General features: G+C 40.4%; 1 protein-coding gene across 3 annotated transcripts in view; it reads left to right on the top strand.

Annotated features, from left to right (window-relative positions):
• Positions 1-11,959, top strand: part of MGAT4A (alpha-1,3-mannosyl-glycoprotein 4-beta-N-acetylglucosaminyltransferase A) — an 87,224-nt gene extending 75,265 nt beyond the window's left edge. For 2 of the 3 annotated variants that reach the window (XM_016143031.2, XM_016143032.2), the window contains exons 13-16: positions 2,512-2,590; positions 3,221-3,287; positions 10,021-10,133; positions 10,267-11,959. In XM_016143031.2, the coding sequence (XP_015998517.1) occupies positions 2,512-2,590; positions 3,221-3,287; positions 10,021-10,133; positions 10,267-10,293 (286 nt within the window). In that variant the 3' untranslated portion in view covers positions 10,294-11,959. The remainder of the gene's footprint in view (positions 1-2,511; positions 2,591-3,220; positions 3,288-10,020; positions 10,134-10,266) is intronic. The other variant, XM_016143033.2, reaches the window with a different exon arrangement.
• The last annotated feature ends 3,597 nt before the right edge of the window (positions 11,960-15,556 follow it).

Genomic DNA, 15,556 nt, shown 5'->3' with positions numbered 1-15,556 from the left:
TGATAGCTGGTCAATTGCACAGCAGTTTGGTTGAAATGATAAATTTAATAGACTCTGTTTCTAGACAATGATTTTGTAGACTTTTAAATACAACATGGAGGAATTCACAACCCTTTTATGTTTTTCAACATTCATGTTCATTTTACAAAGTTGAGGATTCTTTCTTAATGTTTTTTATTTAGCAGTCATGATTCCTTCAGCCTTTGCTCAGTTTTTGCTGTATTCCCACACTGCCTATGGCTTATTACATATGATCCTTAGAAGAGAATTTAATTCTCTAGCCTGTGGCTTATTGCATTTTGTGTCCTCGTGTGAGTGCCATTTGGCTTTAGAATCTGCCAGATTCTCTTTAAGGTGGTCAAAAACAAAGCATAGCTATAATATAATGTTACTAATTTTCTTTTGTTGCGCTAAACTTATTCTAAAGAGGAATTTAAGTATAAAAATATTTTGAGCAATGGGAACATCACTGGAAAAACAAAAATACTTTTGAGTAATATTTTGTACTTATATAAGTACAAAATATATGTAATATTTGTTTTGTTATTTAATGTTCACTTTTATACTATATAGTGATAATCTTCATTTTGAGGTATTGTTTACCACAGAGTCGTTATTGAATCAGAAACGATTTTTTTTCACCTATTAAACTTGAATAACCTCAACCCATGTTTATTGGTTTATTTTTAGCAAATGAAGATAATTCTGTTGAAGAATCTACCTAAAAACTCACAATATATGAGATCAAATTTCTTACCAACAAATACATTTATAATAAACTTCTGTAAAGTAATAGTTACATGCCCCTGCTGAGCGCACAGTTCTAAAATCATAGTGTTTGTGGATATTCTTAGAGTTCGTGGATAGAACCACGCATCCTAGGACAGAGTAAGGGAATCACTGTTTGGTTTCCACAGTAAGCCATTTGCTGAGGGGGGAAAGCGGAAGTTGTCCCTATCAACATGGAAATGAAGTGTTAGGAATAATATATTCTGACTGTGTAACATGATATGTATTCATTATACAGAAACCTAAAGGTAAGAAAAATTAGGGAAAAAAAATCACAACCCCAAGGACACCACTGTTACCATACTGGCACAGCTTTTTCTTGGTAGTTCTACTTTGAGATTATGGTCTACATGTAATTTTGTGGTTGACATTTTCATTGTACTCTGTCATAAGTGATTCGTAAACATTTTAGTGCTGGTACAGTATCTCACTCTATCGCAAGGCTCTACCATCATTTACTTTTAATGTTAAACTTTTTAAGTGGTATTGAATTTTTCACTATAAATCATCATAGAGAACACCTCTGAATCAGTCCGTATAAAACAGATTATATCCATGGGCTCTTTTCTTAAAGGTGGCTCCCCCACCCCTGTTTTCGCATCTATAGCTGAAATGTTGAATGGCCCATGGTTACGTGAAGCAGCATTCCAAGGCAGGGGCATCCTAAAAAGAAGTGTCTTGGTGAAAGTGCTGAAAGTAATTTTGGGTGTAGCTTAGAAGGACCTTCTCCTTAGGGCCTCCTGACCCATGCGACATTGGGAAAGCAAGTCCTCATCACAGATGGTTTTTGCCCACCAACTCAATACTGTAACTCTCAGAACCATACTATAACTGTTACTTGCTGAGTATTTTTGCTATGCAAGGTGTTCTGTCAGTTCTCATAGACACCTTGGTACAGTCCCGTGAGGCTGGGAATATCTGCATTGTATAGAGGAAACTCAGTCTCAGAAAGCTAAACTTGCCTAAAAGTGAAAATTCAACTTGCTAAAGGTGAAAATTCTGGTAAATGAGAGACCAGGACTTGGATGCAGGTCTTTCTGACTCCTAAACATAAACATTTAACGATGTAACATAACTAAACTTAAGTTTTAGGTTTAGTTATAGATATGCTCTATCGAGTTTCCACCCTCCCCCACACATGCTAGTTTTCAGGGTATCAACATGTAAGAACATTATACTCATAACCAGGTAGTATTTTAGATTTATCCCAGGGTATCATGTAATCAGTCAATAGTCAGATATTTGTTAACATTGACAAATGGAATTATTCAGATATTTAGAATTGGTTAATTTGTTTTTACTCTACTAATACTTACTCATATTGGATAAAACTAGTCTTTGAACTTGCCATGATTCGTGGCTGCCCTGATGAAAATTTTCTTATACAAGAGTCTGTGGTATTATAACGCTGTCTTGTTATTCCTGCCAGGAGGTTTATATATCTAAAGCAGTGTAAACAGCAGCATAAAACTGTCCTTATATTTTTAATCTGTTTAGTACATTATTACATTAAGCAGTAGACATGCCTTTTCCAACAGAAGGAATTAACATATTGCCCAAAGGTTACATCCTTTGGTTTTTTAGTTGCCCACAACTGTTCAGAGCATGATGTGCACCTATTTACAAGTTCTAGGTTATCAGCCTATGTAGAAAGCTTCCTCCGAAGTAAGGCTACCTTCTTGAATCTTTACAGTCTATGTATTTCTATGTTTTTATTTCCAGTTATTTGTTCCATAGTGGCAGCCAAGAACATCCAGGAGATATTCTGCTAAACACAACTGTGGAAGTTTTGCCTTTTAAGGTATGACTATTTTTTCTCCTTAGTTTTCCTCAAGATTAATACCAGCAGACTCATGTTTATGAGGTGATTGTGGGATCTCAGAGGCAAACCTAGTTTCTTTTGAAATACAAAATACCTGATATATTGTCCCATTTACATTACTCAAAGAATGAGCTTTCATTTTGTTACCTATTGGAAAATAGTTGGAATTTTATACTAGGAAAATAATTGAATCATTCTTTACTTTGTTTGCCTACTGTTTGTATTTTGAGTCCCAAATACCCTGCGATTTTAATCCTTGTTCATTAATACACAAAATTAATGTATTGGTCTCTAAGGAATGCTTAGATATCTTTAAAGTTAACACAGTTCTTGTGTATATTTTTAATAGAAAATAGTATTCTGTTATATTGATTTAAATTTAAAATTATTTGAAATTAAAAATTTCTAACCAGATTATAGATTCAGACGAGGTAGATACATGACCAATCATATTGGTAAGCCTTTTAAGGTTCAAGACTGAGATAATATTTTCTTTCTTCATAAATATCTGCCACAAATGCCATTTTTATATTTAGGTATAGCAGTAACTTAGCTTTGTTTTGAATAGAAGTAATTATTTATGGAATTCATGTTTTTGTTCTATTTTAGAGTGAAGGTTTGGAACTAAGCAAAGAAACCAAAGACAAACGATTAGAAGATGGTTATTTCAGAATAGGTAATACCAACTTTAAACTCATAAAAAAGGATCCCTTTTTTTTTCGGGATTCACCCTAAAGGGATTTCAAATGCTTTTCAGATGTTCACAGTTGCCAGTGTACTCCAGGTTTTATTTGTTTTTATGTTTTAGTATATGCTTATGTTACCTTGACCCAACCAGGCTTTCAGATCAGAGGTTCACTTTCTGGTCCCTTTCATTCTCCGTCTGCTATGTCATTGTGGATGCTCATTGATGGGCAGTCGGCCTTCCGCTGCCCTCTGCAGGTTCCTGCTGTACGGCCTCAGCTCCTCTCGGGCTCAGCGACATCCATGGGCCAGAATCCGCCCCTGCCCCAACTGAGCTTTAGAACTGTACCTAGATGCCTGCTGACTTAGCCATCTCCTCTGAACACCTGTGGTGCAGACAGAAAACTCTGTCACACCGTGATGTCAGCTAGAATCCCTCTAGTCCTTCGTTTGGTTGGGCCTGTAAGTCATCCGTGGTTCCTCCTGGGGCTGCGTAAATCCCTCCCCTTGCTGGTACGTCAGTAGAGTGGTATGTTCAGTACTATGAGGTATTGGACACTCCTCCTTCAGACTTCGCAAACCTCATTTTAACATTTCTATTGATGCTTGTTTAAATTCCACAAACCACCCTTATTTCTTCATGGTACCAATGCCTACTTATGTCTGCCCACCAATTGGACAGGAACGTGCAATTTAGCTCATGTTATTCCCACGCTCACCCTTCTCATTGACTCCATCCCCTTACCTATGTTAGGCCATTCCCCACGAATAAAAAGAGGTCCCTGTATTGTTTTAACTGTTCTTGGCATCCTGGGCACAGGCACAGGTACAGCTGGACTCCTTAATTCTATTTTTACCAGCAGTCTGTACTCCTTAGAACTAACACAGCAGGTGATTCGTATTGCCGAGGTGCTCGGCACTCAGTGCTCTGCAGGAGTAGGTTCCCTCTCTCATGGACCAAACTGTGCAGAATTGCTGGGCCTGAGAGCTCTGTAATGTAATTGACAGGCTACATAGTAAGCTATCTCAGACCTTCGAGAAGACAGGATGACATGGTCCCTACTTCAGCGGTCAGGGGACGCAGCCTAGTAGTCCCAGCTGGAGTCCTGCTGAGGGGCAGCTACAGTGCCAGTGGCCTAAGCGACTGGCTGCCGCCAGTTAAGGTCATTTCAGTACTCTCTGGCCTTAACTAGGATTCGATTATGTTCTTCCATGTTAGTGTAGGTAGAGAAAATACCATGATGTCTCTTCGTGAGAACCCGTAGGAGAGAGTGAGGTGTTCACCGAAAAATTCGCCAAAAAATTACCTTATTTAATTTGGGTCAGAGATGAATCAGACATTGAAAAGGGGGCATGGACCGGATGAGTCCCTCCGGCCCGGCAGGCTTCATTGAGGGGAGTTGGTGAGCCAGGTTAAGGGCTTCCTGGAAAGTATGGCGGGACTGAGTGTGGCTGAAGGAAGGAGGCAGGGAGGGGAAGGAGGGGGTGCTGGCAGGTGTAGGGAAATGGCATCGGTGGGGGCGGGGGGCAGAGAGTGGAGGGTCTTCAGTGTTGGCAGGAGGGGAGGGAGTGACAGAGAAGGGGTGAGAAGAGGAATGCTACAAGAGGTTTGGAGTTTAGAGTCCTGAGAAAGAAGAAAGTCTGAACATGGGGAATCTCAGACCATTTGCCAGGGCAGCAGCAATAGAGGTCAAGCTGGAGGATATGTTGTTATTGAAAGAGCCATCCTTGAGCCAGACCGCCTGGTCACCAAGCTTACATTGCAGTGTGAAAGAGCAAATGGTCCAGAGCAAGGGACTTCCTCATATGGGCCACCAAAATGTTAGGGTGCCAGTACCACAGGGAGTAAAATAAAAGGTTTATTCAGTTTCCGAGTAAGGAAAGGGGCCAAACATTAAGAGTAACTGGCTCCAAAGGGTAAGGGGTTTGGGCTTTTATCAGGTTATAAAGAACAAGGCAGCTGGTTCTTGTAAACAGCTGTGCAGACTAGCAAGAAGCTTGAGTTTTCTTTGTTATTGTCTGGAGCAAGGCACCCAGGATGTAGTTGATTCACTGCAGGCTCACTTGTCTGAGTATCTTTTCCCAGGCCTGTGAACTGAAGCTCAAGGAAAGGAAAAACTAGAGGATCCTTGGGGCCTGCTTGCATCCCTAGGTCAGTCATTTTGGCTGGTGGCCAAGGTGACTGGCAGTGACTTGGGGTTTTACAGGTTGCATATTTTAGCTGGAGCTGGTTCTGGCAGGGGTCCACAGCTTGTTAGGAACTGTGCTATTTGTTCTTTTAGTCACCATAGTTTTTGCTCTCACCATTCATCTGGTTTCTGAACCTAACTTTGGGAGACACCCCGAACACCTTATTGTCCATTAACGTAAACGTGTCCATTTGTATCTGACTGGTCGCCCTCTGCCTCCCTGTCCTAGCCAGAGGGGGACTTGCGTCTGCCTTCGTTCTCTACTGGCTTTCCACTGGGCCTGCAGGTACTTTCTGTGATGTCATATTATGATTCTGTTTGCCCAGGTTAAACATAGCAACTTCCCACTGTCAGACTCCATAGTTCCACCCACCGTCCGATCACGTCCCTGTCCTCTTAGTCTTTGTTTCTCCAGTCCCACGACTGTCATCTCTCTAGCGCCCCATGCTCTTCTGTGCAGCTGCGTTTCTGACGTGATCAATGGATATTTCTCCTAATGGATGCTCTCTCATCCTTTATTAACCAGTTTAGTAGCCTCTCTTCCCTGCTCCTCCAGCACACTGTGTGCACCTCTGCTTCCTTGATCGTCGCTTCCCAGCTCTGTTGTGTGGGTTCACTAGGAAGGGAGGGGCCTTGTCTCGTGCCTCCTGCAGTTGAGGAAGAGGGCCTGTCACTTGACATCTACTCAGTGAATTACTGTTATTTCCTTTTACTTAAAATAAATTATTGCCTTTCTTAGTGGTAGGTAAAAGAGAATATTGGAAAAGTAATATTCTAGGTATACAGGACAGATACATTCTTATAACTCTCTCTAGAGCAGTTTTTTACATTTGGTGTCATTCAGTTTTTGCTCCAAGGCTTGGATGTGAACCCTGACTAATTTCTATGTAATTTGGTGGATAGATGAGTTTATTTTCATACTTGGGGTATATTTGAACCCACTTCTAGAAATGTACATAAAATAAGCTGGGTATACATGTATTAACCTGTCACCTTTTATCATTTAATCTGAGACCGTTGTGTTCTAGCTTATGGAAGTAGCGTAGGGAATAGAGACATCTATATTGTCTGCAGTGATTTGAAGAAAATGACCATCTCAGACGTCAGTTCCTGCATTTAGGACCAGAAGAGAATTGATGGATCATTAAACCCAGGCAGGACCTTGTGCAACAAAAGAAACAGAGCAACTGATTTTTTTCAACTGAATATAAAAAATTCTTCCTTAAGAAGTATGCTTGAGTGGAGTGGCACATTGGGGACTTTGGGACTTTCTCCCTAGGGAAACAACAGCTAGTGAAAATTATTTTAAAGAAATATAGTAAATGGAGAAATAGTTACTCATGAAAATCTGAATCTCAGTAAGGCCACGTGACCCAGGGCGCATGTGACAGTAGCCCTGCTCTTGGCTCCAGGGTGGTGGTGGCCCACCAAGAAGGGCAGTAGCTGATAACCTGTTCTCCCTGCTCCTTCCAGACCTGAGGCTCTTCCCACATCACCTCCGCTCACAAGGCAGAGCAGATTGGCCTTGACACCCTGGGCCTGCTCATGGCCTACTCACTGGGAGCCCAGCCAGGACAGCGAAGGGCCAGTGTTCAGCTCAGAAAGCAGATGCCACCCCAAGGAAGGTGGGCTGCTGTCCTGCAGGGACCCTGAGCAGGGCCAGCTGGCCATCAGGACAGAGCCCCTCAGCACCGCTAAAGGGAGACTGACTTAGTACAGAGCTTGGGAATATCCACACTTAAGGACTTGGTGGAGCGAATCAGGACTGTAGTGGCAAGTAGTTAAGGGGAGATTGGTAGCTCTACTCACTAAACTGGAGCCCATCCAGAAGTCTGACAGAACCCCGGGGAGAGATAGCTAATAAGTGCCCTCTTGGGTGGGAACAAGCCACAAAGACTGGCCCATACAGGGGGCTAGATTTGGTCAGGTCTGACTGCAGCAGCTTCTGCCTGAAGGTACATCAGAAACTGCGGACAGTCAACTATAGTCATTAAGGACCTGATGGTTGAAGTGAGTAGGTTAGCTGACTGTGGTGTGACAGCCAAGGACAGTCTTGTGAAAGAAATAGTGGACTTACTAGTAGGTTCAAGTTATAAGAAGGCAGAAGAGCCTTTCACAGAAAACTGGAAGGATCGGACCCGCTGTCTCGTGTGGCAGGAGGTGGTCTGCAAAGGGCGTGACCTTGGAACCCACCCCCTCTAATGCCAGGATTTTAGGATTCTTGTCACTTCAGTAATTTCCTTCTTCATTTTTCCCTTCTATCTTTTAACACTTACCTACTAGAACATTGGGTTAAGAACAGAAGTTAAATTTGTCATTTGGAAGGATAATACGTGGACATGGTACCAAATACAAATTTAAAAGGGCAAACTTAAGTCTCATTTCCTTTTCTTTCCCCTCCTATCCAGTGCTTCCCAGAAGCAGTTCCTATAATGAATACTTCCGGAAGTAGTCTACTCAAAAATATGAGTATATTTTTTAAAAACATAGTCGTCATATACAAATAGCATATTCTACAACCCTGTTCTCTCTGCATCTTGATTTTTCATGGAACAATTGCTCAAAGGGTTGAGGACGTTGGGAACATCAGTCAGTAAACAGGAAGCAAAGCAAGTTGTTCTAGTGGTTTTCTTTGGCTCCTGACAACACGACAGATGTTGCCAGTACTGCCCAGCTTTTCTTTGCTGCCAGCGCCATTTTGAAGTGACTGAAGGCTTGGTCTCTGAGTAGTCTGTGGAACAGCTGCCGACAAGACTATTTTCAAACAAGTCGAGAAAACAAATTCAGTATAACCTGAAGTGGAATCTGCTAAGATGTGTTACAAGGAATGGTGGTAAATATATATCTGGAGGAGAAGAGGGTAAATTTACAAAACTTGTGAAAATGTAAGGTTTTCAAAGCCTATGGTGATTTATTATTCATCAGCACGTACTTAAAATATTTGAGTCCGTCATGTACCATTGTTTTATTGTGGTGAACTTCATTCGTTCCATGGAATTTGCCATCAATTCCTTGAAGTTTTGTTAGAAATAGGAAATGAGTATCCTGATTTGCCCTACAACACAGCAGGTCTGGGCTTAGCAGTGATCAAATTTTATTGTGAATTCTCATCCTCTCTCCCCCTCCCTCCTTCCCTTTCTTAGAACTGCCCTCATCACTATTGTTATTTCTTTGAAAATTAATTTTTGCTAAAGACTTGATAATGTTTCTTAATGAATTCAGCTTAAAATTACAAGATAAAACTGCGTATATGCAAAACTGTTGTAGTCAAGTCGCTTTGACAGTTAACGTTATTTGAACTACAAGTAATCAAACTAGTTGAGGAATTTCCATGTACTCTTTGATTGAAAGTGATTCATCCGCAATGTAATGGTCCACAAGAAGGCAGATATCAGAGAGAAGAACCTAATAGAAGTTCGTAAATACCTTCCAAGTATGAACATGTGCCTGTGGGTTGATGTCAGTGTTTGGCAGTACCTAGGCTGTGTGAAAGGAAATGTGGAAAATAAAATACATAAAATCTCATCGATCCACATCACCACGACCATTTACAATTGATCTTAATAAGGAACATTAACTGAATTCCGGTTCATTGAAATGTTATCCACTAAAAGGAATTATATTCTCTTTGGTACACCTGCATTAGAAAAATAAAATATACTCAGTTGTTACTGTATTTTGAAGCCCATCAATAAAAACTTTGTGGAAATTTGTTTTCTCCCTATAAGAACCTATGAGTACTCTCAGTTTTCCTTTTGGTCCACAAAGCCCAAAATATCTACTCTGCCTTTTTATAAAAAATTTGCTGATCCCTGGCTTATAGAAATGTGCCTCAGAACCATCCATTTTCCTGTCACTTTTTCAATAGCATTTTTGGTTTTGTTTAAAAAGAATATGATTCCTCACAGCAAGAAAGATTGAGTCCAGAGCACGTTACTGTTTATAGAAGTTCTTGGTCCATTTCCTTATAGGAAAGCTTTTTCAGCTTGTTATTTTTAATGGAGTTTTACTTTGTAACTTCCTAGAGAGGATATTATTCCTTAACTCCTTCTAGATGTGACCTAGGAAAGAATACACCTAGACTGAGGTCCTGCTCAAGGTCAGCCATTATGTGTATATCTAATTAAAGCGTTGAAATTTGTTATTATTGACTTAACCCTCAAAGTGGTCAGACCAAGTGATGGCATGGAGTATATTTTGGTAAGGTTTGAGTAAGTCATATTTTGCTGAAAGCTTATATGTCAAAACATTGTCGATGCAAGAACAAATGTATTTTTGTTTTGTTTCAAATTTGTAATAAGAAAAAGTATAGCTCTGCCTCTTTAAATGGGTAGCTTCTAATGTTTTTAAGCATACACTACTTCATGAAAAATTTTAAAGGTGAATAAAAGTAGAAAGAAGGAAAAAAATTCAACTATGCCCTGTCTGAAGACCTCCACTAGAAATGTTTTGGTGTTTTTCTTTCCTGTTAAAACAGTGATGTTTCATGTGTGCTTATTCCAGTTCACCCAACAAAGTGTTGGTTTTATTTTGAAGGAAAATTTGAGAATGGTGTTGCAGAAGGAATGGTGGATCCAAACCTAAACCCCATTTCAGCCTTTCGACTTTCAGTTACTCAGAATTCTGCTGTTTGGGCCATTCTTAATGAGGTAAGACAGTATGTCACATCAGTGAAACAGCTCAGAGTCTACATTTCTTACAAGATTGCGATTTCATATTTAAGGCTTTTATGGAATTGAAAATTAATTGCCTTACCGTACTCTTCACAATTTTGTATTTCAGATTCATATTAAAAAAGCCACCAACTGATCATCTACTAAGAAACCAACATTTTTTTTTTCCTATTTGTTGATTAAAGATAATGAAGCACGTACCTTTTTTTTTTTTTTTTTTTTTTTTTACTTGAACACTACCTCTGGTGAAATCTACTGTACCTGATTGTTACTTCCTCTCAGAAAGTGAATCTCCCATGGATAATTGTGTTCATTTGAACCTAAGCTGTCCTCCAATTTTAACTTGACTCAGACATTTTACAGTTATGACAGCCTATTAATGACTTGTACTATTTTGGTATTATACTAATACATAAGAGTTGTACATATTGTTACATTCCTTAAATTTGACAAAAATTAATGTTTAAATACATTTTATGAAGGGGGTACTTTTGAAATTCATTTATTTTACTATTTTAGACCCTCTTTGATAGATTATCAGGGATTATATATAAATATATAAATATACATAAAAATGTTATGGAGTTAATTTATTAGAAACACTTAAGAAGTACATATTTTTGTGCAGTAAATTTTTGAATCAATACTTTTTTTGAAAACAGTTACCTTGCTTTTTTAAGTTCTTTCTATACTTTTCTTTGGTAATGCAACCATGACAAATTAATGCCATTTTTCAGATGCACTGCCATATAAGAGTGATTGTAGATGATTCCCTAACTAGGGTGCGTTTTACAGTCATCCTTCCCCTTGTCTGTGGTTTTCCTTCCTGCGGTTTCAGTTAGTCACAGTCAACTGTGATCCAAAAATATTAAATGGAATATTCCAGAAATAAACACTTCATAAATTTGAAATCGCGTACCATTGTGAGTAGTTTGATGAAATCTCGTGCCATCTCACTCCATCTCGCCTGAGACATGAATTGTCCCTTTGTCCAGGGTGTCTGCCTCACTTCCCCTCATCATGTAGGCATGTAGCATCTCACATCGTAACAGGAAGGGTGAGTACAGTGCAGTAAGATATTTTGAGAAAGAGATTACATTCACATAATGTATTACAATGTATTTGTTCTATTTTATCATTAGTTGTTGAACTCTTCCTGTGCCTAATTTGTAAATTAAACTTTATCATAGGTATGTACATATAGGAAAAAAACAGTATATATAGGGTTCGGTACTGTCTTTGGTTTCAGGCATCCACTGGGGGTCTTGGGACGTGTCCACCCCCTGCCTTGGGTAAGGGGGGACTGCTGTAATCACGGTGAGTCTGAACAAAATCTTTTCGAAGGCATTTGTCATTCCTGATAGCCAAGATTTTTAAAGACCAATACCCTTGAGGCTTATTTTACTGTTTTGTATGGTATATAGCCCACAAAAAAATCAGTTTGATAAATTTCAATGTGCAGGGGTGATGCACTCAACACAAATTATCATAGACCTACCTAACACATTACATTTTCTCTGATGTGTAAGATGACAAACTCGTCTTTTTTAATCTTTGTATTTAATCCATGAGGTAGATGTTGTATCTCTTTTCTTGTTCATCCCTATATATCTGTGCTCATTTTATGAGTTCTGACAATGTGTTCTCTAGATGATCTACTGTATGAGTCATGACTGGTTTAATTTTAAAAACACAATTGTAATATTGGGTTTTGGTAAAAGGTATTGTAGCATTTGTATGTTTTTCTGAAATTATTTATTCTTTTGCATTAGGACTTATAAATAAATTCATATCCAAAAAGAGTAGTACTGTTAAACATACAGTTCCAAATGTTAGTACTATAGACAAAAACATCATCAGGCTTAGCAATCAGTAATCTTTTCAAAAGTATTCTTCTACTTTAAAAAAGTTCTGAATTTTTGACATCAGCTCTCAGCCAGCCTGGCATGCCTCAGATGGGCTGCAGTGGGTGACAGATGCATGGAGCTTGTTTCCCTGAACTTTCACAGCAGTCTGGCGCCAAAGGCTCCAGTCAGCTGCCGTGAGCAGGGAAGAGCCCCATCCTGTCACCCGTGCAGAGCTGATGGCTCCCAGACAGCATTGTTTCGGTGCGCATTGTGAAGTGAAAAGGGCTGGGAGCGCTGGTGTGGCACAGTTATTTCCATCAGTCCATGTCAGAATAATTTTTCGTTACTTTTCTTGATTAAAAAGTCACATGTTGGCAATAAGGATTTTTACATCAAACTCCAGTTAAAGTTTTTTATTGGGCTTTTTAAGTTTTTCATTTTCCTTAATTTACTGTTTATTTTCTTCTCAAATTTCCTTAGCCTCCAGGTACATTTTATTTGAAAAAAAACCTTTCATCATAAAATTTTGGTACCAGCTTAACCTACTAAATTACTGCAATAACTACTAAGTATGAGAGGTAAAATCTGGAGGTAGGTTTTAAGACCCCTTGTGTCCCTGCTTCCTAAGTAGACAACTCTGATTTCAGGAGGGAAGGCCATACTCTAAAAATCCAGGGAGGTGAGAGTTATTGCAGCCCGTTGCCATTCATGGGGTGTCTAGGTCTTTAGACTGAGCCATTTCCTGTTCTCCTACTGTTTCCTTTCAGCTCCGCTCACCCCTCCTGTTCCCTGCGGATACTTTAGCCAGACCTTGCCCTCCTGTCAGGGATCCTCATGCACAGCTCTCCATGAGCTCGTTACCAGTGCCCAGTACTGTCAACAGTAGTGCCCAGCACACGGCAGGTGCCAGGCAGCGTCCGGACAAGGAACAAGTGGTTCCAGCCACACTCCTGTCTTAACTTCCTTTACCTAGTTTTTGCCACACACACTTGGCTCCAACGTTTTGATTGCTTATGGGGTGTGTGTGCGTGTTCTGACCAAACCACAAGCTCCTGAGGCCCTGCTCTCATCTGTCCTTTCATCCAGCAGGGATTCCAAGTCTCGCCTTCGGTGGCACTCTCCTTCCTGAACTCCACACTAGGCAGCAGCAGCCATGCTTTCCTCAAGCAAGATGCGACAACAGTAGCCTGTGAGCATCCTGTGAGGGAGTGAGGTGTGGGGAAGGAGGTCACAGAAGGGCCCTGGAACTGAAAGTAAATTCTTGACCTTGACCTTTACCAAAACAGCCAGTAGGAAAGTGTCAAACGATGGGACTACTGTGTAAATAAATGAGGCATGGTGTAGTGTCTGGTGTGTGCTGTTCTATACAGTAGCCACTAGACACGTGGTGGCTCTATACATCAAACAATCTTGAGCTCCTCCCTCACACTAGTAACAGTTCAAGTGCTCGATAGCCACGTGTGGCCACTGGACTGAGCCGCACAGGTGTAGAACAATTCCATCACTGCAGAAAGTCCCATTGGCCACACTGTCAAGAGTGCTATGGACATTTTAGAAGCCAGAGTAATGAATTGTGATTATTAGGTTAAAAGCAGACATGCAGAATCTATCACAATGCAAATGACATTGAATATTTTGGGCGAGAAGGTTGAGGACCTCTTTAGGGTTCTGAGAATCAGGATTTCTGTGTTCTTAATTGTTACTCTCAGGTTCTTTACAGTGTGCCTTATGCCAGACTCTGTAGACAAAAAGAGCAACAGTGTGAGGCAGCGAGATTGAAAAGCTTTGGAAAAGCAAATGCAGTATGCAGGTGCATGTCTGTTAAAAGCAAATGTGTGTATTAGTTCAACCACTGGAGACATCTTTGAACAAGTGGCTTTTCAAATCGATGGCTGCACTAGTACATAAGTAGAAAGTGTCGTTATTTAAAAATCTTTTTAAAACTGCTTTTAATGAAAAAAATTTTTCTCCCAACAACACTGTTCCCAAAGACAAGTTTGGCTTTATGGAACAGTGTGTGGGGAGACTGCCCTAATGGCAATTGTGTATCTGGAGTAGCCTGAATCCTGTGCATGACCCCCAAAGACCTGGTGTGAGTGTGGGCAGAGCCCAGGAATGTGACTGTGACTGATTCCCCAGGGCAGCTAACCTTCATGCGGGCCCTTTACCAGAGTTTTTTCAGGCTGGCAGCAGGACTCAGATTCAAAGCAGGAGTCGAAATGTGTTGAATGGAAAGCACTTTGTGCTAACTACCATTCCCAGTGTCAATGCTGCTGTAAAAATGTTATCAATAGTGCACTGAAATTAGGGAAGGTTGTTGTGGGGAGAATTTACTCTTGGACATTAGGGAGGCTGTTTCATGGGTCTCGGAGCTGTTCCATGGTGTAGTAATTAGCAAACTGCCCTGGAATCAAAGGTTTGGTACTTTAGTTTGAGTAACATTCTATGATTTATTTGAAATGCTCTGTGTTCTTGGAAACTGGATGAAAATACCTTTTGAAGACATATTCTTAGCCTTAAAATGGCTGGTCTTGACAGTACTGTAAGATTTCTTTCCCTCCTCTTTAATCCTCTCCGCCCCCCATTTCCACCCCTGACTCATGGATTTTGCTGTTTCCCTTTAAGAACTGGATCTCTGAAGGCGGGGTGTCTCCTCCGCTCACAGTGTGCACCTGGGGTCTGGCGCACCCAGGGTATGATCTGTGGCTCCACTTGGGGTGCGAACACAGGATCTTCTGTGTGGACAGTACAATTTTCTAAGGAAGATTTAGAAATCAGCTGAGTAAACATAACTATGATTCATGTATGGAATGAAAAGGTCAAGTGTTTCTCGCCAAGAACTCTGGACACCGGGAGGGCAGCCTTTGCTTGGGGCGTTTTGGGAAGCAGCCCTTAGATAGGCTGCCTGAGGAACTGCTTTTCTAGGCTGGACCAGGTTTTTTCCTCTTTAAATGTATATATTTCCTTATAGTGTATTCACTGATTGCGTAACATCTATAGTAATATTTTAGGTACCTGCTGGATTTTCAAAGGAAGGTTATTTTCAAATATGCTGCTATAAGTGAAAACCCCGTAAACGGTCCTGTGGCCGGTGCCTTTCATCACTGTTTCTCTGTGCCACAGTGGCTCGTGCATACTTGAAATAAGTTTAAAAAGCCATGTTGAATTCAAGATTCCTAATAGAAATACACAAGACTAGTGAGTAGCAGATTTTTATTGGTTTTAAAACTGATATAAGCTCTTTCACTTAGAAAACAGAGTGGCTCTTCTACGTGGGTTTTAGAAACTCTTTAAGAAAAAAACCCTTAGTGTTAAGACAGTGGTGACCCACACTGTGCAGGTGTGTGCTCACACAGCACGTGCTCTATACAACACCCGAATTTGGAGCAGCCACATGGGCCCCTTAACTCTTAAGTATTTTGTTTGCATGGAAAATGCTATTGATATCTATATCTAGGACCTGTCAGTACAGTGGCTCCTATTCAAGTTACAAATGAAGATTTGGAAGATTAGACTAAGGTCACGTGGCCATAGCCCCTTCGTGATGGAGGC

This window comes from Rousettus aegyptiacus, unplaced genomic scaffold (genome assembly GCF_014176215.1).
Source record: "Rousettus aegyptiacus isolate mRouAeg1 unplaced genomic scaffold, mRouAeg1.p scaffold_m13_p_7, whole genome shotgun sequence".
NCBI lineage: Eukaryota > Metazoa > Chordata > Mammalia > Chiroptera > Pteropodidae > Rousettus > Rousettus aegyptiacus.
This window is presented reverse-complemented; position numbering and strand designations above follow the sequence as displayed.